The sequence below is a fragment of the Pleurodeles waltl genome, chromosome 1_2 (genome assembly GCF_031143425.1).
Source record: "Pleurodeles waltl isolate 20211129_DDA chromosome 1_2, aPleWal1.hap1.20221129, whole genome shotgun sequence".
NCBI lineage: Eukaryota > Metazoa > Chordata > Amphibia > Caudata > Salamandridae > Pleurodeles > Pleurodeles waltl.
Window position 1 is genome coordinate 1,262,409,372 of NC_090437.1, and position 24,293 is coordinate 1,262,433,664.

The 24,293-nt window shown below is 41.8% G+C and overlaps 1 protein-coding gene across 2 annotated transcripts in view; it reads right to left on the reverse strand.

Annotated features, from left to right (window-relative positions):
* CTNNA2 (catenin alpha 2) overlaps window positions 1–24,293 on the reverse strand; it is a 2,570,005-nt gene that overhangs the window by 81,973 nt on the left and 2,463,739 nt on the right. The window contains exon 18 of one of the 2 annotated variants that reach the window (XM_069204674.1): window positions 16,600–16,746. The exons of the other annotated variant lie outside the window; for it this stretch is intronic. Coding sequence (XP_069060775.1) covers window positions 16,600–16,746 — 147 coding nt within the window. The remainder of the gene's footprint in view (window positions 1–16,599; window positions 16,747–24,293) is intronic. 2 annotated transcript variants of the gene reach the window in all.

The following is a 24,293-nucleotide window of genomic DNA, read 5'->3' on the forward strand; positions in this document are numbered from 1 at the left end:
GATGGTGCCCAGGGCGGAGCTGATGGTTCTGAGCTCCTCCCTGAACCCCAAATACTGCTCCTCCTGCAGGCGCTGGGTCTCCTGAAACTTGTCCAGGACTGTCGCCATCGTCTCCTGGGAGTGGTGGTATGCTTCCATTATGGAGGAGAGGGCCTCGTGGAGAGTGGGTTCCCTTGGCCTGTCTGCCCCTGTCGCACAGCAGCCCTCCCAGTTCCCCTGTGTTCCTGTGCCTCCGTCCCCTGGACCGTGTGCCCACTACCACTGCCCCCAGGTCCCTGTTGTTGTTGGGGTGGTGGGTTATCCTGGGTTCCCTGTAGTGGTGGACACACCGCTGATTGACGTGTCCTAGGGACGGAGGTATGGGCCCGCTGGGTGGGTGCTGTGCTGGTGTTACCAGAGGGTGGAAAGTCAGTGTTGGGCTGTGCCTGTGCAAGGGGAACCGACTGTCCCGAGGCCCACGATGGTCCGGGCTGGTCATCAGGATCCAGTAGGGCAGAGCTGCTGTCGTCACTGTGGGCCTCTTCTGTGGGTGGAGTGGAGTGGAGTTGTCTGGACCCTCCGGTGTGGTGACGTTCCTTAGTGGTCCTGCAGGGATATAAGAGCATGATTATTGCATGTGTGTGTGTAATGGTGTGCAATGGGTGGGTGTTTGTGTACCCCAGTGCAAGCATTCCTGTGTGTGGGTTTGTGGGATGATTGTTCTGGGTATGTGCAGTGAGCATGCTTTGGTGAGGGGTGACCATGCTTAGTTGTGTCATGCAGGGCATGGTGTTGGGATGAGTGGACTGTTTTATTAGGACATTAGTGAGGAGTGTGAGTGTTAGGGGAGGAGGTGAGGGTGGGGGTGTGTGATAGCATGCAGGTAGGGTGGGGGATATGATAGTTGAGATTTGACTTACCAGTGTCCATTCCTCCACCGACTCCTCCGAGGCCCTCTGGATGCATGATGGTCAAGACTTGCTCCTTCCATGTTGTTAGTTGTGGGGGAGGAGGTGGGGGTCCGCCACCAGTCCGCTGTACTGCGATGTTGTGCCTGGAGAACACTGAACGCACCTTCCCCCGTAGGTCGTTCCACCTCTTCCTGATGTCCTCCCGATTTCTTGGATGCTGTCCCACAGCGTTGACCCTGTCAACTATTCTTTGCCATAGCTCCATCTTCCTGGCTATGGATGTGTGCTGCACCTGTGAGCCAAATAGCTGTGGCTCTACCCGTAGGATTTCCTCCACCATGACCCTGAGCTCCTCCTCGGTAAACCGGGGATGTCTTTGGCGTGACATGGGGTGGTGTGGGTGATGTGTGGGGTGGTGTAAGTGTTGATGTGTGTGTTGATGTGTAGTGCTGTGTGGTGTTTTGTGCGTGTAATGTTGTATGGGTGATGGTGTTGTGTGCCTCTGTGTGGTGGGGTTCTCAGTTGCTGTGCTCTCTGTCTATCTGGCCTTCTTTCTGTATTTTTGGTCGTAGGGGTTTGTGGGTGATGTGGGTGTGTGTTTTATATTGTGTTGGGTGTGTGGGAGTGGTGTTTGTATGTGTATCAGGTGTGTGTATTTCGATTTGTCCAATGTGGCGGTGTTTTGGAGATGTGTGTGTATTTTGAGCGCAGCGGTGTGTACCGCCAATGGAATACCGCGGTTGAAAGACCGCCGCGTGGATTCGTGTGTCGTGATAGTGTGGGCGTATTTCTGTTGGCGTGACGGTGGAGGGTTTGTTTTCGCCAGTTTAACACTGACCTTTGGTGTGGCGGAGTTGTGTGGGTGTCTGTATTTCGGCAGATCCCGAGATGTGGGTCATAATAGCTGTAGCAGAATTCCGCAGCCGCGGCGGTGTTTTGTTGGTCTTCTGCACGTCGGTAAGCGGCTTTTACCGCCAATGTTGTAATGAGGGCCTTAGTCTTTCTACAGCCAGAGGGACTTCAATTTTCACTATCAAATACTCGATTCAAGTCTCTTTCTATGCTTTTAATATCAGTGCTTATGATGTTGAGGTAGCATGGATTGCAAGTATTTCATCCAAGATTTGGGTGGTGGGAATGCAGCTTCTTTACTTTTGTTTGAATGATACTGAGAGGATTTAAGTAGCCATATTACTAGATAAATTAGTTGTAATAATCAAATCTTTACTCTAGTAAAATGGTTTGCTGATTGCAGAGTAACCAAGAAGTACAACTGGAAATGAGCATGTGACTAAAAGAAGAACTGTAATATTCAGTCTTATAAAGTTGGCTTTCATGTAATATATAGGTTGATATTAAGCCCCAAATTTAAATCAGTAGCCATACTACAATGCATTTGTTATAGAAACATAGCACTAAAAAAGCTGCTGTACCTCTAAGGCAAGGATAAATGAAACTAGGAGAGCTCACTTCCTGTTAGTGAAGCAGCTATGTTGGTTTAAAAGTGGTATTAAAGGCTTACAGGCCGGCCCCTCCCTGGTGTGTCGCTGTTCATGTCTGGAATCCTTTGAGGAGAAAAGGCTTAACATTATCAAACACAGCATGTTTTGAGACACTTTGATATTCTAGCATCATCCTGCTCCACCGAACAAGGGATAGTTAACCTGATTGCCAGGGATCCAGAAGAATGATCCTAAGCCATTGTTTCCTGGTCATCATGATGCATGTACGCAACAGCTTAGGAGTATGCTCCGTACTCCCTCTGATGGCATTTCTGACGTCAACTTACCTGAGCAATGATTTAATCAAAAATATTCCTTTGAATTAGTGTAATTTATGCACATGACTCTTCTAGCACTTAACAAATACATATTTATGGGGTGATATGACAGACTTAACTAGTTACATCCTATGCTATCCATATCCTCTCTTCTCTCAGAACTGCTAAAAACAGATTTATGTTGCTAACAATGTGCCATATGCTTCATAGAATAGAATAGGATAGGACTGAATAGGATAGCAAAGGAAAGGATAGCATACGACAGTATAGGTTTGGATAGGATTGGGATGGCGTAGGATAGGACGGGATGGATTAGGATTGTATAGGACAAATTCTGCAGGATACAACAGGACAAGGCATGGTAGGGTAGGATAAGACAGGACAAGCTAGGATAGAATACATTTGAAAAGGATTAGTCAGGACTGAAAAAAGTAGCAAAGTTTAATGTTAAAAACATTAATTAAAGCCACAACTGCTGCTGCTGAATTTGTATTTAAATGTAAGTCCTTGATCCCTGGTACTTTCTCACTGCCAGGGTTCAATCTCTAATTGTGAGAATCATTGAAGGAAATCCTTAATTTATCTCACCATGCTGAATGAAATCAACTCACATCTAATCACAAAATAACCTTCTAACTGCTAGATCTACTGACTTGCATGTTTCAATCGGTGCTTCTATTAATCAGGCCTAATTGCCGCCCGCCTCGCGGGAACCGCCATATGGCCGCTCCGCGGTCGAAAGACCGCGGAGGCCATTCAGGCTTTCCCACTGGGCTGGCGGGCGACCGCCAGAAGGCCGCCCGCCAGCCCAGCGGGAAACCCCTCCCCACGAGGAAGCCGGCTCCGAATGGAGCCGGCGGAGTGGGTATGTGCGACGGGTGCAGTTTGCACCCGTCGCGTATTTCAGTGTCTGCATTGCAGACACTGAAATACACAGTGGGGCCCTCTTACGGGGGCCCCTGCAGTGCCCATGCCATTGGCATGGGCACTGCAGGGGCCCCCAGGGGCCCCGCGGCACCCCCTACCGCCATCCTGTTCCTGGCGGGAGACCCGCCAGGAACAGGATGGCGGTAGGGGGTGTCAGAATCCCCATGGCGGCGGAGCGTGCTCCGCCGCCATGGAGGATTCTCCCGAGCAGCGGAAAGTCGGCGGGAGACCGCCGACTTTCCGTTTCTGACCGCGGCTGAACCGCCGCGGTCAGAATGCTCGACGGAGCACCGCTAGCCTGTTGGCGGTGCTCCCGTGGTCGGTGACCCTGGCGGTCACCGACCGCCAGGGTCAGAATGACCCCCATAGTGTTGTACTGTGTTAGTCCTTCACCTGAATAGTTAAATGCTCATTCCTAGAAACTTAACTTTCATCCTATAAAGTTTGATAGAACAGGATCATGACCTAAAACTCCATTCCCAAACCCCGCAAAGGAGTCAGCTGCAATCACAACGGTTATTCAGAGATGGCTGTAAAACCCTCATGGGTCATCTCGGGAAAACTTGTCCAGGTGGTTGTGTTAGAGACATTGCATTTGACATTCTTGTTATGACACCAGCAGTTGAGCATGGGCAGCTGCTTCCCCCTTGGACTCAAATCCTCAATTTAAATACTGTCATGAAGCCAGTCTTCTTCAGGGATGGTCAGGCAGTAATCAGGCACAAGACATTAATAGCATACACATTGTCAACATAGATGACTTGTGCACCCACTGCTCATTGGACTATGTCTCCTTTGCATGGGCAATTTACAGTCACCCATTAAAATTGTTCTGTACACTTACATGGAAGGCGCACTCTTTGAATATGCCATTGCAATTTTTATAAAAGGTTACTGTCACTCCAGATGGAATGAAATTACTCAAAGAAATGAAATGGACTGCTACTTACACCCAGAGTCTAAGAACCTATGACTCTTCATATATTTTACAGATCATGTTCTTGCACAATCTTCTGCTGTTGAAACATGGAAAAGGTCAAGAAGGGCACAAGGCAAGCTTGCTAATTGTTATAGTAACTCTCTAAAGCTCCACCAATGAAGTTGCAGCACAAATTAAGGTTTTCTAATGTCTGTCTTCTGACATCCCGAATAACAACTATTGCTGTTGCTTAAAATAGATGAAAAATATCCTAAAGGTTAACCAACATGGAAGAAGTGCCTCCCTAGTGGTTATTAGAAATGATTCTACCCCTTCTTATTTACTAGAGCTGTCACCTTAAACAACTAACATCATAAAAACAGTGGGACTTACCCCTGCACACAATGATGGAAAAATTGACACATTTGCATGGTTGATATTGTATAAAACTAGCATTGTAATGCATGATAGTATGTGGGGAAGTGTTTAGATCCCAGGGTGGAAAGTAACAGATATAGAGAAATAAGGAAACAGAGAAACAAGAACATGTGGCAGACATAGTCCTATGGTATAATGAGTGGAAGTGGGAACTAGTTAAGGGGTGCTGTTAGCATGAGTTGCTTGACTTGTGATGTATGAGAGTGTCCAAGACTCAGCTGCAAGTGGTGGGCCCACAGACTCATCTGGCTATCACTGCAACTGTGATTTTTGGGGCTGATGTGGCTTAATATGGATGTGGGTGGGTGTCTAAGGTCATCTGGTATCATTATAAATGCATTGTGATGGAGAAAAGTATCTCATACCATAGTGAAGCAAAAGGATATCAATGGAAGTCCTTTCGCCTCCTCACACCTAAGTGCCATTAAATCTACCTCTCCTCAGTAGGTCACAATGGCATTGTACTGAGTCAGTCCAGGCAGTGATGTTTCCTTCCATCACATGGTAAATGATCTTCCAGTGATGAGTAAGGTTACATCTAGGAATTTGGTCACTACAGTCCTTTAGGCCCTATATAGCCTTAGAATACAAACTTTAGTGTACACAACTCATGGCAGCTGGTGGCAGTCAACAGTGTGGTGCAGGCAGAGTCCAAGAGGTGTTGAGCAGCTGGGCATTCTCAGAATATATGTCAGATTTCTACATATGGGGTAGAACTTTATGGGCAGTCGGGAAGTGCTGAGGGGTAGATTCTGTAGACTTCTTCTTGATTCAGATAAGCATGATGGAGTTTGTTACGTTGAATGTACTAGAATCTAGCATTCAGGGAAATTTTGTGGGAAGGGAGATAGATCACTCCCATCCCTTTGATGGTAAGGGACATCCAACATCCTCCTCACATTTGACACAGAGGCCAGCCAGGGAAGGTTGTCCCTGATTTCAAATAGCCCTAAAAAGCCAGGAGATCAGTACCTTGCCTGCTCCAATCATATACAGTGTTAAGGTTAGGTGGTGTGGAAGTGGCTCTGTTATGATAATGGGGACTTCTTTCAAGTAAAAAAGTAAGGAAAGTGAGCAGGAATATGAAACAGCAGGAGAATGTTATATGTGTTTCAGCCTGATCCCAGTATTAGTGACTTATGTGGTGAAAATGATGGCAGTGTAAACATTGTAAAGAAAAAATGTAACAACCTAAGTGGAAAGGGTAAGCCCAGACGTGGGTCCTGTGCTTGCTATACCACTGGATTCAAGGTAGCGTGACTAACGAGGGGTGATACCCCAAAACCAGTACAGTAATGCTTGTTTCTGGTCCAGAGAGAGCCTGGCAGTTCGGGCTGACTGTTCCCCTGGGTAGCAGGGCCAAGACTGATTTGCATATGATTGGGTCCAAAACTTGAAAGGCATGGTGTACCAAAACAATTATGGATTAAACCCAGATGTGTGACTGGGGTGAATGTTTGCATTGTTCAGCATTCAGTCCATCATATTTTCTTTTTTCATTTCATGCCCTTAGTGGGAAGGATATGCCCAGGCATGTGTCCTGTGCTAGCTATGCCACTGGATTCAAGCTAGCCTGGCTGATGAGGGGTTCCTGGGAGGACCTGGTCCGGCAAATCAGGCTGGACTGTTCCCATGGGGAGCAGGGTAAAAACTGATTTGTAAATGGTTGAGTTCAAACCGGAAAGGTGTGGCATGCAAACAAAAGATGGATTAAACCTATATCTATGACTGGGGGGTGAATCTTTGCATTGTTCAACATTCCGTCACTCGTCTCTTCTTTTTGCATTTATCACACTAACTGGGAAAGGAATGCCCAGACGTATGTCTCGAACTTGCTATACCACCGGATTCAAGCTAGCTTGGCTGATGAGGGGGTGATACCCTGAAACTGGTCCAAGGATGTTTGTTTCCGGTCCACTGAGGACCTGGCTTGGCAGTTCGAGCTGGACTGTTCCCATGGGGAGAAGGGTTAAGACTGATTTGAATATGATTGGGTCCAAACTGGAAAGGCATGGTGTCCAAAAAAAAGAATGGATTAAACCCAAATCTGTGACGGGCCTGAATGTTTGCATTGTTCTGCATTCCGTCCATCATCTGTTCTTCTTGCATTTCTCTCCCTTGGTGGGAAGCATATGCCCAGACATGGGTCCCATGCTTGATATACCACCAGATTCAAGCTAGTCTGACTGATGAGGGGTGATACCCCAAAACCAGTCTCAGGATGCTTTTTTCATGTCCAGGGAGTACCAGGTCTGGCCGTTCAGGCTGGACTCTCCCTTGGGGAGAAGGGTCAAGACTGATTTGCATATGGTTGGGTCCAAACTGGAAAGGCATGGTGTGAAAAATAGCAATGGATTAAACCCAGATCTTTGACTGAGGGTGAATTTTTGCATTGTTCAGCATTCCGTCCATCATCTGTTTTTTTGTTGCATTTATCTCCCTAACTAGGAAGGGTATGCCCAGACATGGGTACCGTGCTTGCTTTGCCACCAAATTCAAGTTAGCCTGAGTGATGATGGCTGATACCTCAAAATGATCCCAGGATGTCTGTTTCCCGTCCAGGGAGGCCCTGACAAGGCAGTGCAGGCTGGATTGTTCACATGAGGAGCTGGGTCAAGACTGATCGAATATGGCTAGGTACAAACTGGAAAGGCATGGTGATAAAAAAAAAAAAATGATGGATGAAACCCAGGACTGTGTCTGGGGTGAATGTTTGCATTGTTCAGCATTCCGTCCATCATCTGTTCTTTTTCCAGTTATCATCCTAAGTGGTAAGGGTATGCCCAGATGTATGTCTTGTGCTTACTATGCCAGTGGATTCAAGCTTGCCTGGTTGATGAGGGGTGATAAAACCAGCCCCACGATGTCTGTTTTCACTCAAGGGGGGACCTAGCCTTGCAGTGCGGGCTGGACTGGACCATGGGGAACAGAGTCAAGAGTGATTTGCATATGGTTGGGTCCAAACTGGAAAGGCATGGCATGCAAAAAAAATTGATTAAGTGCTTGAATTGAATTTATCCTGGTCTAGCGCAAACTCAAGTAACCTTTCAGAGCTATTGACTTTCAAGCACTACATTGCAGATATTCTTTATAAACTCATATCTTATATTATACTTATTGGATTTTTGTTGTTTCAGTCTTGTTTTACTCATATAAATATTCCTTATTCTTCTAAACTGGTGTGGAGTATTGGTGTTTTCACTGTGTTGCTGTAAGTTAAGTGTTGCACAAATAATTTACATATTGCCTTTTAATTTAGGCCTGACTGTTCGGTGCCAAGCTATCAGAGGGTGAGCACAAGTCAATTTGAGGTGTGTATCTAATTTACCCTGAGTAGGATTGCAGTCTTCACTTGGACAGGGTGCACACTCCTGCCAACTAGAGAGGCCTGGTTTCTAAAATACCTCATCTGCTTTGGGGTTGGCTAGAGGAACAATCAGAATTCCTGAATGTGCAGGGAAGTTTTGCTGTAAACCAAATGAGAGGTACTTAGACTGGAAGAGGGGATTATTGTGATAAATTAGTCTGGATTTGGTGTGGGGAATTTTCCAATTGATGCCTACTAAATACTGGTACCTCACCACCTCCTCAGAACATTCTTGGACCTTAGAACAAAACATCTTAAAGATTCTGCCTGACTGATTGAAGAAGACCCAAGAACTTACATCTCATCCTGGCACACAGGTAGTGGACCTGCTCTTCAAGGGTCAAGTGCAGGAGACCTAGCTGGAGTGAGACATGGTACATGGAAGCTTCCCTTGAGAAGCTGCAAACTGCAGAAATAGCCAGGATGAACCTTCCTAACAACTGGAGGAAAGTTGGACTGGATCAAGGTCAGGAGACTTTCTCAATTACGGCATGCCCTTAGTATACAATTAAACCTGTTTTTTTGTATTTGGAGTATTCTGCTGTACTGAAATCTTGTTCAACATAACCTTACTGTAAAGGTCTTGGGCCTTGTGGAAACACTTCTCAGCAACAGCTTCCAGCCCATCCTCACTGGTGAACTTTGAGAACTAAAACATGGCTAATTAGAATATGAAACATTGGGTCTGGGTGAGCCTGGAAATCTATTTGAGCAGCAACACAGCATTAGCAATTATAGAATTCAGCTTTGTCCTACTCATACACTGTAGCTTCTAAACCAATGATTTCAGCAGGATCTCATCAATGACCTAGCCGATTTGTTTTTAGATAGATGCTGCTTTAGCTTTGGACCTTGCAGTTGCAAGATGTTGTGCTCCAACAGGTAAACTAAGGAATCATTTAAAGTTTGGCAGACCTAGACATCTGCCAAAAAGCAGCAGATGTCACTTCTGACATAATTAGAATGTTATTACATTAGTCGCCTCTCATTACTGAGGACAAAGCATCCCACATTTTATGAGGATCTGTCTAATTTTCCAAATTCTAAATCAGGCCCGTTTGGGGTATCCAACTCCACTCCATCACAGAAAGCTTGAAAGTACATCTATGTTCATGTCACACAGAAACTAATGTTTCTTTGACATTTTGTTTGGGGTTGGTGTTTTGCATTAAATTTGAAAAATAACACCTCTGGTTCCCCTTATCCAACTCTAATCAGTAATTACATTTGTCTCTATTTTTCTAGGGCGCTTTGGGAATTTTATTGTGCTGTTTCCCTGACTTTAAAACTTTTGGTACTGTTTGCTCTTAATATTCATTAAAATGCTTGGGGCTTATTCAGTAACCAGCAGGGACTGAGCAGAGCTTCTCTTTGAATTGTATTGAGGCTTAATCATAGTGTGTTTTTCAAATGATACAGGTAACCTCTACCAAAATGATTAACCTAATTTCTAAGAAATAGCACTTGCAGCACTTCCAGTACATTGATGTAACAGAAATTGTCTTATTTCTTCCAGGAATACTCTTGGAAATATGCAGCTGTCACAGACTTCCAGGAGTATACTTGGTAATCTCCACAAATTCTCAAACTCAGGAATTACATTTGTCTCTATTTTGCTAGGGTGATGTGAGAATTTTACTGTGCTGTTTCCCTGACTTTTGAACTGTTGATAGTACTTGCACTTAGCATTCATTTAAAATGCTTGCTGCTTATTTCGTAACCAGCAGGGACTGAGCAGAGTTTCTCTTTGAATTGTGTTGAGGCTTAATCATAGTGTGTTTTTCAAGATGATAAGGGTAACCACTACCAAAATGATTTACCCTATTTCTAAGAAATAGCACTTTCAGCACTTCCTGTACATTGATGTAGCAGACATTCACCTATGTCTTCCATGAGTACTCTTGGAAATATGCAACTGTCCCATATCTCCAGGTGTATACTCTTTAATCTCCCAAAATTCTCAAACTTCAGAAGCTTTCACCCTTGTGAGTGCAGATGCATGAATTGTTTTGTGAATTATGACCATAAATTCTACAACTGTACCCTCAAACATGCATACAATCATGAATTTAAAACTTCCTTCAAGGAAAATGGTGCATATCCCTAGTGTTCCAGTATAAACACTCTCTCTACCTGTATCAACCATTACTAAATTTAACAAAATTATTTGAGTCCGGACATTTAATGGAGGGTGTTGGCCTTTTTCACTTTTGCAGGGTCATCTCCAATCTGTTTGCTTCCTTCCTCCTATTTTTTCGGACCTGTTGTTGGCGTTAAAACTCTGGGCACTTTACCACTGCTAAAGTGCATATACTCTCTGTATAAATTGTATTGTTAATTGGATTTCCATGATTGGCATATTTGATTTACTGGTAAGTCCCTAGTACAGCGCACTAGAGGTGCCTGGGGCCTGTAAATCAAATGCTACTAGTGGTCCTGCAGCACTGGTTATGCCACCCACATTAGTAGGCCTGTAAACATGGCTCAGACCTGCCACTGCAGTGTCTGTGATTGCAGTTTTTAACTGCCAATTCGACTTGGCAAGTGTACCTACTTGCCAGGCCTAAACCTTCCCTTTTCTTATATATAAGACACGAGTGTGATTCTCCTTTACACCCAGGTAGCCCCATGGCATGGAGCAGTGCATGTTTAAGGAGGAACATATACTAATTTGTTTTATATGTCCTGACAGTGAAATACTGCCGAATTCGGTGTTCACTGTGCAAGGCCTATATCTCTCATAGGTTAACATGGGGGCTGCCTTTAAATATTATTAAATACAGATTCCCCTTAGGAGCAGATAGAAATGTGAAGTTTAGAGTATCTAAGCTTACAATTTAAAAATACATCTTTTAGTAAAGCTTGTTTTTAAAAACATTGTGTGTACTTTTAGAAAGTACACATTTTCTTGCTCAAACCATTCTGTGACTCTGCCTGTTTGTGGATTCCCTGGGTCAGTTTGACAGTTGGGCTGTTTGCACCTCTCCTCTAGACAGTGACAAAAAGGAAGCTGGGGTGTAGTCTGCATATCCTGATGAGCCATGTGTGCTGGAAAGGAGGGGAGGAGTGTTCACTTCCTACTACAAGCATTTACAATGCATCGGGTCTCGCGTTTGCTCGTGTTAGAGCCGATCGCGTTGTAAACTCCTAACCTGACTTTTAACCTATCGGGCAAAAGTGCATTTATGCACGTAACCCGAAAAAGTGAAATCAAGTAGGTAAAGCGCTCGACTTCTGCCAAGCGAGATCGGGCTTGTAAATTAGTTTAAAAAAAAGTCCACCAGCCGGATGGAAAACAGCGAGCCTCGCATGTTTTCTGTACTTGGTCGCTGCGCTCGAGGAGGGCTAGCCACCGGAAAAGGCATGACCTATGCGTGCCTTCGACTAATGAAAGCAAGCCGATTTAATAAGGGAAGCCCACGAACCAATAAAAAGCACTGACGTGAAGTTGACAGGGCTCGGAGTGCTTTTCTAAATACTAAAGAGTCTCCCTGCTATACGCATGCGCGAGCGCATGCAAAGCAGGCTCGACCCTAAAAAGGGCTGTGCCTGCCTTCACACAATGCAGTCTCCGATCACCTGGTGTGTGTCTGGGGCCTAGCCTGGGCAAGGCAGGATCTTACAAACAAGCAAGACTTTCTTTTGAAGTAGGCCTACTTCAAAGGCAGAAGGGGGTATAAGAAGAGCCCCCAAAACCCCTGAAAATTAGATCACTCCTGGAATAAAGAGGAACCTCTGCCAAGGAGAAAAGCTGAAGAGCTAAGGAGAAGTGTTGCCCTGCCAGTGACTGTGCTTTGTGGAGCTATCCTGCAGTTGCTGGTTCTGCCTGTGAAAAGGGACAAAGACTGGACTTTGTGGTATATTCCTGCTTAAGAAGAATCTCCAAGGGCCTGGACTGAACTTGCCCCATGTTCTGAAGTCTCAGGGCCATAAAAGACTTCCCCTACCTGGACTCTCTGCTGAGACTTCTGCCCTGACAAGTAATGCCCTAACCAGTCCCTGGGCCCTTGAAAGAAGAAGCTGGTAAAAATCCAAGAGAACTGACTTCGGACGACTCTGGACCAATGCCGCTGCCGAATCCCACGACGCCGCCTGCAACCTGACTCCGTGGTCCAAGCTGGAGTGTGACAACCCTCGCAGGTCTGACAATGCTACATCCCTGCCGAAGTCCGTGACTCCGTGGACCGCCGGATATAGACTCTGTCTTCCGTCTGAAGTGCGCGGTTTCAACGCTGCACCCCAACTCTGCCTCACCGCCACCTCTTCGCAGCAAGGACCTGACTCCTCCTTGTGATGCCTCAGCTCCTTCGCCCCGCAGCACAGGAACCGATGCCGCCTCGGATCTGGCGAGGCCGCGATCCTTACCGGCTTGTTTTCACACTTTAGTAAGGTACTGTACCTGGGGGTCTGCATGACTCTGTGCCCGGCGCCGTTGGCGTCGGATTGTTGGGAACAACTCAGTCATGAAGCCGTGTTAACACCTCATCGAAGCATTTTGTGTTTCTAAGAGCTATTTTTTAGTTTAATCTTTAAAAATTCATAGCTTGACCTGTGTATGTTGAATGTTTGTCATTTTGGTCTTGTTTTGTTTAGATAAATATTGGCTATCTTTCTAAACCTGTGTTGTGTCATTTTGTAGTGCTTTTACTGAGTTACTGTGTGTGTTGGTACAAATACTTTACACCTGGTCTCTGAAGTTAAGCCTACCTGCTTGTGCCAAGCTACCAAGGGGGTGAGCACGGGTTAAATGAGTGTGATTCTCCTTTACACCGGCTAGAGTGAGGGTCCTTACTTGGACAGGGGGTAACCTGACTGCCAACCAAAGACCCCATTTCTAACAGAAGGCCTCCAGAAAAAGGTGCTCCTTGAATTGGGCACCAAAGCAGGAATTGCCACATTGTTCCATTAGATGTAATTATGGTCTTGTGGAACCTTCATCAAGGTTTGTAATTTTTTGTTTGCACCTGTGCTATTCTCTTATTAAATTTTTTGTTTCCACCTGTGCGATTCTCTTATTTTTAGGTTCATGTAATGCTATTTATCTTTGTGAGTTACTTCCTGTTATAGTGTTAGATGTACGATGGTTTTAGGTATTTTGGCTAAATTGCTAATTGTGCATCCAAGATCATGTGTTCCAATGTCTCACGCAGTCGGTGTGTCTATTAGAAATATTTAAAACACATAATAAATGCCCTAAGTTGATTGTTCCCCCAAAATAATGTTTTAACTAAAAAAACATTGTAGGGTATAAAAAAGGAAAATATAAGTGAAAATGAGGTGTCACATATATCTGGTGGGCCTTTCAGAGTAAAGGGTGCAATGGTGTCCTCTGTTTGGCCACTGATATACAGTAACATTGATGGCAGCTCACTTACACTAGTTCAAGTGGCATACAACCGGAGGGGGGCGGGGGTGGGGGGTTGGGGGCTGGGGCACTGTCTGGCAAAGTGGTACTTCAGGTTTAACAAGGCAAACTTCCCGAATCAATTGTTCTGCCACTGCACACCGGTCCTTCGACATTTCACTTCCACAATGAACTGTATTCTAACAATAGTGCAAATATTTCAAACGCTTGTGAGCTATTTGCTAACATTGTAATATTCAAAAGAATTATACAGTGCAATACTCCCTGATCGACCTGTGAACTAGTATACCACCTGAGATCTCTTCTTCCACATCAAAGGGCAAACTCAAATTGTTCTGGAAAACACCCTGACCGAAATATGTACAGCGTTAATGCTTGTTTGTTTTAAAATACAACATTAGTCATATAAGTAATTGGGTATAAGAGGCTATGAGCAGCTTCAGGATTATACCTAATTGTCAGTGAACACCGCCTACACTTAGGCCTGTAAAACTCAATACAAATAAACCAAGCCATATGTGCCTATGGTGAAGGCAACACCTGACCACCCACTATAAAATGTATAGGCAATACAGCAGCAATAAATTCTCTGATACAGCACATCCCAGCTAATCTGTTGTTTTATACTATTCATAGAAACTGTTTTGTTGTTTTTTGATAAAAAATGTAGTAACGTAGTTACACTTTGGATAGGATGGTTGGGGTTTTTATAATTCGTTCAAATGTACATTAAAAAGCTTCCCAACCTCTGTAATTGGTCTGGCTGCACAGACCGTCTATACGAGCCGTTAAACCAAATTTGATCACTTTCTGTTAATATAAACTGGTACCACAGCCCTCTTGTGGTATTTGCACAATCAGGATGTGTCTTACATTTATATTGTGCGCTGTACATTTAAAAATTCTATAGGTAGGGAGTAATAGGGAGGCTACAATTTGCAATAAGGATGAGAATTAGCAGAAAAGGTCGAAATTCTTAAATTTGACAAAACGGTATAATCTTAAGGTATTAGGTAAAATCTTAAATAACCAAATGTCTAAATTGGCAAACGTGTGTCAAAAAACTAGACAAAACATCACTGATGACTATTAGATATTAATATGCACATTTCAGGTGTGGCCATACTTTTTCTCACTAATGTACAGTGGGAGCATATCTGAAAACACATCTCTGAACAAAAAAAAAAAGAATTTGATATACAAATGGAGACAGTTCCACCCGTGAACCTCGATTATTCGCTAACTCAAACAGTTGAGGCTACCTACGTTTGTTCGGCAGGTTCTTGGGTGCTCCATTGAGAACACATACGTGAGTGTCAGGCTTGGAATTGTTAAACTATCAAGCTGGTGTTGGTTCGTTGCAAACCTACTGATCGATCCCGAAAGTAGCAAGAACTATAAAAAAGTTTTATTGAGACGAACCAAAGTACATAATCTTCCATATGAATGATGCACAATTAATCTTACCTTGTAGGTTAACTTTCAGCTTTTCAGAAAGTGCTTGGGGCAAATCTCAGAGTGTGGAAGCATTACTGCATGCAATCAATCACAAGGCAACTGCAAGAGCTCATCATTAGGCCACGTAAAATGTGAGATAATCTGACCTTCAAAAATCATCTCATTGTCCTCCAGCGGTTTACCAAAAGCAAAGGAAACTGCCTCCTCCAAAACTTCCTCAGAACACTTACGAAAGCAAGCAGGAAGTCCTACACATTTGTCAGAGCTTTCAGAAGCTAAAATCTGTAGACTAATACGGCTCACACGAAAAACCTGCGGCAGTGTAACAGATCAAATTATGAAAATATATGGGCATATTTAAAGCACAGACAATCAAAGTTTAGATATTAGCGCGCACAAGTATGTTGGTACGATGCACTACTTGAAATCATGAAATGTTTTGCCTCAAAATCCCTGTCCGTTTACTAATAGGGGGACTTTAGGTTCGAAAACACTCTTTCATCAATCACTCCGAGTAACACTGCAGGGAAAGATGTTTTTTTTTTTTATTCTTTGATGTTCGTGAGATGCATTATTGCCTTTTAGTACCTCTCGCCGTGATGTGACAAGTCCCACGTCGGAGAGGCAAAGGGGCGACAGGTAACAAGAACACCGAATGCCTTGGAGTCCCCGGGGGCTGACACCTTGGCGTCGCCCTCTTGTGCCCTTTTGTACAATATCTGTGACACTTTGGCAGTTTTAATGGGTACCCAGGAGGCAGAACACAGAGAGAATATATCTCCGCAAACCATCTTGTCTTTCCAAAATGCTGAGCGATCTAGTGCACGGCAGCAGTGACTGCTCACTGAGAGCGGAGCAACAAAACAGGAATGGAATAACACGGTATTAGTACACAGGGCATGCACAGCGTAATTACAATTAGTTATCATTGCATGCTAAAAGAAAAATACACGCAAAATGAAAGTGCTCCTGAAAATGGAGATCTAGAAAAATAAAGCACAGAAATCGCCATCTGCACAAGAGCATGCAATGCCATCGAACTGGTGTCGCTAAGGAATGGTTTGCAGTGGACCCTTTACAAATGGCATCCACTAAATGGAGGATGGATTTTTGGTTTTATGAATTGCTATGTAGAACATAGGTGTTGATTCCGATTTTAAATGTCAATATTTTCATTGTGGATAATTGTTTCTATAAGTTTCAGATGGTATTGTATTATACCAGTAAGCCAGTCCTCTCTCGTTTAGCAGGACGTTCAATGCCCTAAAATAGTTCTGCACCAACTCAATGTAGTAGAAGTCATTTGTAAATTGACCACTGCGATTTCTGGCAGAAATTAAAATAATTTTCAAACTATGTAAAGGGTTGATTGTTCTACGGGTATTATTTGACTATCACATGTACCCCGCAAAGAAAACGTAAACACAGTACTTAAGAGATTAGAATGCTACTCACCATGGAGGAATCTCTGTTTCCATTCCCAAAGAAAGCTCCCTCGGCACAGGTTGGTAGTAGGTCCAGAGATAGCTGACTATCCCTGCCTCCAGCTATGACATCACCTGCTACCTCATAAAAGGCAGTGAAAGTGCTCTGCACTGCAGTCTGATTTCCGAGAGATACAGAAAAGAGAAAGAGTGAGAGAGCAGGAGAGAGAATTGGACCCTTTTTTATAGGGGATCAGAGAATCATGCCTGAGTTAAAGGGCTTAATATCCCCAACACATCTTGAGATATTGACACACAAAAGACCATGTAGAAATTAAAATTGTTGCTATGTAACTAAAAATATGGACTTGTAGACATTTGCATTATCGGTGCGTGCATTCTGCAGCATTGTAGTTGTCCTGCTTTAAAAATTTGGCAAAACAGATGTAGTAATTGTCATCAGAAGAGCAGCGGCTAACCCCAATGCCTGACACTCAAGAGCTGTCAGACCTAAGGACAGAGCACTTTTACCTTTTATCAGGTAGGAGGTGATGTCATTGCTTATGGCAGGGCCTGCCAACTGCCCCACAAACTGATGGGGATATAACCCAAAGGTGCTAAGAGATGCAGGAGGAGGATCTTTGAAGCCATAGCACATATTTAAAAGCGAAAATATGGCGCACAATAATATGAGTTATGGAAATGAAAGTCAATTTAATACTGTGAAACAATTACATTGATCCATATATATGTATGTATTGCCAGGATCAATGTTTTTATCCATACTCCAATGACATGAATTTCCTTATGAACCAACACATATTATCATTTTAAGATTATTGGCACAAATAATTAGTAAGCAGGCATGCCTTGTCAAAAGCAAACATGAAAAAGAATACAATTCCAATATTTGTTATTTTTCATCTATCGAAATTTCCCACTATAAGAAAGGGGATTTATAGGGGTCAGATGCAAAAATATTAAGATTTTTTATATTATGAAGGTTTGTTAGATTTTTCCTTACAGATTGCCCTCATGCACATATATTTCTGCTGATTAATTAGGGATTTGAAAAGACATCTGAAATGCCATTATTTTCCAATTTACAAGTTATCAATGTATAATATTCCCTGGGCTCTCAAAGGTTGCTTTTGCTAGTAATTTTTGATAAACCTCGCTCAGATATGTTTGCCTCTTTTTAGAGATATTGGTGCTCTCAGTTTACAATATTTGTTCATTTCTGTAGGGCAAGTTTTTGTTCCTGGTTAGTACTTCCTAATTTGACAAAAAAAAACAAATGTTCAAGCTAGTCAACCTTGTGTGGTCTTTCATGCAATCACATATCACTCCCTCTAATGAAACCAAATAACATATTCAAGGATTTCCATTACTTTTGAAATGTAGATGCGTTTTGGGAATTCAGGGTTGTAGGAATTAACTATATCACATGCAAGAGTAAAACACAATAAACACTGGATGCACAAAATACTGTTGATTGAATAGTGCCCAGATTTATTTTCCACAAATGTTTCTTTTACCTTTTTACTTTTTCCTAGAATAATTAGGTAATCTAGGAACTGTTTGTCTTGTGTAGTACTGGTATCCATACGTACATATTTCCAACTCTGCCTATGCCTTTTGTGATTTGCAAACTGGTATAGTTTACAACATGCTGTTGCTCTAATGCTTTGGTAAGGATATTCCTCCATTGTTCCAAGAACAGTTCTTTTGACCTTGCATTGTAAGTCACCCATGACATGTTGTATGCATCATCAGTAACATCACTGTTAACATCTGAAATGACATTGTTGATGACAACAGTGTGCATGGTGAGGGCATGAGCTATAGTTACTTTAGTTAACTATACTTGGTGAATGCCATTTTTGTTTGTTTTAGTTGAGTTTAAGACATTACTTTTCAACTGACATTTTGACCTATCTATAAAGTCACTTTAACCCTTGGTTGATTTCAGTACCCACTTAGCTATTTCAAACAATCTGAATATACCTTGACCCATGAATGTCAGGATGTGAGTGGATAAATATTGGTGCCTGCCTGGACACATAACCGCCTACAGGTTCTGAATATTATACGGTATTCACAACTTGCTGTTAGTACATTTTCATGTCAAGGTAAGCCTTAGATATGCCCAACTCTTTATTAAAACAAAAATATCTAGCACATTCTCTAAACACTTTAGCCCTGTGAATCTATATGCACCCCAAAACACACAAATACACACAGAAACACAGAAACACACAAACACACACACAATGCCACAGACAAACCAAAACTCCAAAATTCACTAATCAAGGTGACAATACAATAGTATATAAACTCTGTTACAAATATAGTTAGATGAGAGAGTACTACTGCATAATGCAGTCCAAAAAGCTCCCACCGTTCCTACACTCAAAACACATACATACATATACATTCCCAGCTCAATAATGTTTCTTTTAGGATAGGGCCTGGATCATTAAACATTTTGGACTGGTGATATTTCACCTCCTTGGTGGTAAGTTAAGCCAGTGCCCGCTACAAACATATTTTTATATTAATGTGATAAAAAAAAGGATTCTGAAGCTGATAATTTGTGAGTAGAACATTTCTGTCCGTTTGATTTATGACATTTTGTTTGGCTGAAGCTGTGATATGTTGTTTTTGTGGCTGCTGTGTCTTATGCTGCATTATTGCATTATGATGTTACTGTGTTTTGCTTTGGTTGCTCTGTTGCATTCTGCTTTGACTGTTTGTTATGTTGTGCCCTGTTATGTTTTCATTTACTTGTTATATTGCACCATACATGTTATTGTTATGTTCCATTGTTTACTTTAGATATGTCAACTAATGCTGCCACATTTCTAGCGAAAAGAAGCACATTACATTAAGGTTCCCATGGCAAACAGCCATTTACCATTGTCTATGCTGGTAATATAGCAATGTTTCCAATCTCCAACTACTTAAGACACCAGTCAGCCAAAACTGTGGCACAGACTGAACCCTAATTTAGGGCTTGCAGTGTTCCTTTATGTGAGATAGTCCTCTGGGTTAACATCTGTCACAATCTATAGTATTAGAAATGTTCACATAAACAATAGGCAATAATGCTAATTCTCATGTATGCATTTCCTGATATTTGACTTATTACTCATAGTACCTGTTATATTTTCAAACACATAAAGAAGCAAATGCACACCCTTTGTTTTCCAGTTTCAGCGCACAAAATATTTTCATGTTTGTTTATTTTGACCAAAATGCAACAAAACTGGATAAACACGGGAAAAGGTTTGGCAAATGTACAATCATAGGCTTTCTTCAGAGCAGACCAAAGTTAACTGCAATTTATGGATGGGAACGAGCATTAAAAATATATTTTGTAACTCTCACGGTGTAGGGCAGACTGTAATGGCCATTGGAGGACTGGTCATATACAATTAGATTTAGGTTCAGTTGGATTGCATATAATGAAATATTTACTGCACAGCGAAGCTGCAGTGGACGCAAAGCATATTTTAAGATTTTTAATTTATTCTCCCATCACACAGAAAACCAAACTTGTTTTTTTCACACTTTCTGCATGGACATAAAAAGGAATGCCGCCTGTACACTGTGATGCATCAATGTTTTATGAAACATTTCCAGAGTTCAATCCGTTCAATGAAACTATATTTATAAAGTTTAAAATAACACCCATAAGCAACAAGGATTACAAATTATTCAAGAGACACACCATTGATGTCATTCAGTGAAAATAGCGAAATTCTTTTCTGGACTGCATTTCCACAAACTTTCTCAATGGCAAATCAAAGATGTTCTCATAGACCTATGTTTGTGTTCTCACATCACTTTCACCAGGAAATGTTCGAATATCACATATTTTGAAAGTTTGCCAATTGTTTTGTTTTTGAGCTGGCCATACCATCTGGTCGAGCATTGTGGGAAGTAGTGCTCCTAAACAGTATTACTATTGATCCTGGTCTTTATGGTGCCACCTGAGCTTTCAAGTTAAGAAGTAACTATTGTTAGTATGGTGGAATCAGTATTGAATGGGGAAGGCACTTTAGTCCGGTAGCATCCTGGGAGCTTCCTTTATATGGGTCCCTCCCAATTAGCCCTAGGATTGTTATGTCATGCACCTAAAGTTAGTATTCCATAGACAATATGTATATACAACCATTTTGGACATTCTCAATAATGAGCTAAGAACTATTACATTTGCTATGAGCTGATTTAAGCACCATATGACAAGGTAACTGAATGAATTGGTCGATAAAGAATATACTTACGATTTTTTATTTAGCTTGCCATGTTTTTTAGCAACATTTTTTGCAAGATTTGTACATAACTATTTTGGAAATATTGATTATTGATTTTTTTCACTTCTTTTTAACTTTGCTATAGGCTGATCAGAGCTCTATGTGAAGATCCTACCGAATGAATTGGACATTAAAGTAATTTTATAGGGCTATTGAAAAAAATGCTTCACTATCAATTTCAGGTTACTTTTATCCATTTTTGATGTGATGTTGTAATTGTACATTATTCAATTGTTATGGCCGGTTAGGCTAAAACAATAAATATTTGATTTGATTTGATTTGATTTTTGGATTAAGTAAATTCCATATAAATCTTCTGCTAAGTATTTCATGTCTTGACTAGAGACAGCTTCAGATGTTTTTTGGCAGGCCTATTGCTTCAATACATGACATATTTTTAGTGTGAGCTTGGGGTGAACCCAATGATCATGATTGGAGGACTGAGTTGTCTATCTCAGCGGTTTGCTCTTGATTCCCCTGTTTTCCCTCCTCATTTTCTGTTTGTCATGCCAGGGAGCATTTTGGTCTTATGGTGACTGCGGACTTGAGGGGGCTCTTTTCTTCAAAGACTAAATAGCAGTTTATGTGTTTCTTTTGTTTTCTGTCACCTTCTATCTCTTCCCCATACACTCTCATTCAATTTCGCTCCCCTGATTCCATATGCTCCCATCCGGCTCCCAGTTACATTCTTTTAAGTTTTTTTTTTTTTTTTTTTTTACTTTTGTTCTTTTTACTTTCAATTTACCACACTAAAATGACTATATGCTATAATGGAATGATAAATTAAAAAGTCCAAAATGGCAGTTGGTGCTGCACAATGCACTTGCATGGATGTGCCATAACACATGTGCACACAGGCATCACAATACATGCGCATTACAATGCAAGTGTATGCTTTTGTCATGGTGCATGTGTACATGTGCAAAGCAATGCTTGTTTAAGCACAGCTTTTCTTTCATAGGAAATCCATTCCAAGATGGCCTGATGTGCACCTGGCTGAGTGTGAATGCTTCTTGACTCATACGTTTGCATACATTGTTGTGCACTGGTGTTCATTTTCCTGTGTCAATTCCAATGTGATAGCATTGGCAAAGCCAGTAACTTGTCCTTTTAGACCATGCCCCGTAGGCTTTGTTAATGTTTTCCACTGGATATTCCTGCATCCCGTCTCAACCAATGAACTAGCTTTATTCCAGAATTAAATAAGATTCAATTATCTTGTTACTTACAAAATATGTTGAAAATGTTAGTGGCCTCAAATCTGTTAACAGTAGTTTCAATGAACATTTTATCCAGTGATGCCTGTCCCCAGAGCATTCATGTAGCAGTCTGTATAAAAATCTGATGGCTTAAAGACTTTTAGAGGACACGTGCAAAGTAACACAAACATGTCTCCCTCAAATGTAGACAATTAAAACAGTGCCTTATAATTAATGTCTTCAGGCAACTAACTATTGTTGTATATGCCTGCACCATCTTTTTATTATAATATCCACTATTCAACTCACCAAACCCTTTTGTTATCAATTCATTCAGAATATGGAATCCTGACTCCGTTGTTTTACAAAAATTCTATCTATCATTACATTTACACTTCTAATAAAGACAAAATATCATAATCTCTGAAAGTTAGTTGGAGTGAAGTGTTTGTATAGCAGCTAATACCACCCCTCTACTTTTGAGAAATTGAGCCTACCCTCCTGATCTTCCTCTGTATCACTGGGTAGAGAACAATGCAAGAAGAAATGTAAGTTGTTGACCTGCATGGTTGACAATGTAGCAGAAAATGTGTTTACTCTAAATGTACTACTCTTGCTTCAACATAAGCAGTAAAAAGTAACATTTATAAATAATCTAAAAGATAATAATGTAATGTACATTCATCGTAGTTCTCACATAAAATGTGTTTTCAACCTTTTACTTTGGATCAAGATCCTTTACAGTCTGTGCTAACAGTATGTTTTTCATCAAGTCAATTAGTCTCATTCATTATACAGCTTCATAGGAATGTTATGTTTTCATATAGCAAAATATTAATCTACCACAATGAAAATGGAGGGAATGCATGGAATGGTTTGGTTGAACACACAAGACTTATTCTAATACCCAACAGCACTATAGCAACGTGCTTCCTGACATAAAGCACTTCAGTGCCTCATAAGGGGAAGCAAGCGCTTCATAAATGTAATTATAATACAATAATTATAACTATAGTCATGGATATGGTTTCGCCAGTCATGAAATGTTTACACTTTGCAGATGATTTACTTTTTCAATTGGATGCCTAACAACAGGAGCAGTTGGAGTAATATTAATAAATAATTAGTTGGGTATTTAGGCAACACAGAGGGGGGGTCATCATTTCTGTTTTTTACACTCAGCAAGTTTCCTGGTTGGTCGCAAACATTTTTCAAATTTAAATCAAACTCATAGTTTCATACATGAAGGTTAAACAAATCATACAATCATTCACCCCAAAGCAGAAATACTTAGAGAAATTACCCCATTTCTATTGTGGTCCTCCTATTTTTGTCTGCTATAGGACACTGTGGGGCAGATGTATGACATTTTGTTTTGTGATTCGCAATTTGAGATCCTTTTAGGGATCACAAATTGCGAGTCACAAAACAAAATGTACAACAGTGTGAAGCACACTGTTTGCAATTTCCAATGGGGTTGCAAATGATCTACCTCATCAATATTCATGAGGTACGTCACAATTTGCGACCCCATTGGGAATGGCCCCACTCACAGGGATGATGGCACCATGTCTGTGACTGCTTTTAAATAAAGCGTTTTTTTTAAATGCAGCCCATTTTCCTCAAAGGAAAACGGGATGCATTTCAAACAACAAAATGAAAAGTGTGTGTTTTTAAACTACATGAAGAATGTTTTTTGCTTTTTAATTGATAACTTGACTTGTGTATTCTTTATTGTTGTCGTTTTGGTCTTGTTTTGTTTAGATAAATATTCTCTATTTTTCTAAACCTGTGTTGTGTCATTTTGTAGTGTTTTCATTAAGTTACTGTGTGAGTTGGTGCAAATACTTTACACCTATCACTCTGAAGTTAAGCCTACTGCTCGTGCCAAGCTACCAAGGGGGTAAGCAGGGGTTAGCTGAGGGTGATTCCCCGCGATGCTTAAATATTGTGCCTTCCTGCCCGTCCCCTTGATGGTGAAATTTAGGCCTAAGTGTAGTTGGCCCTTGTAAATTCTTCCCAAATAGCATCACAACAGAGGTACTGGGAGTTTTCAGAATGAGACATCTCTGACTAGATGGTGGGGGGGAGCTCTGACCTACCACCATTGTACTTCAAAGACACCGGCTCAGCTAACACATAAAGGACTTCACACTAGCCTATTGTGCCCCCAGGCAGACTGGGACCATAGCTGGGAGACAGGAAAT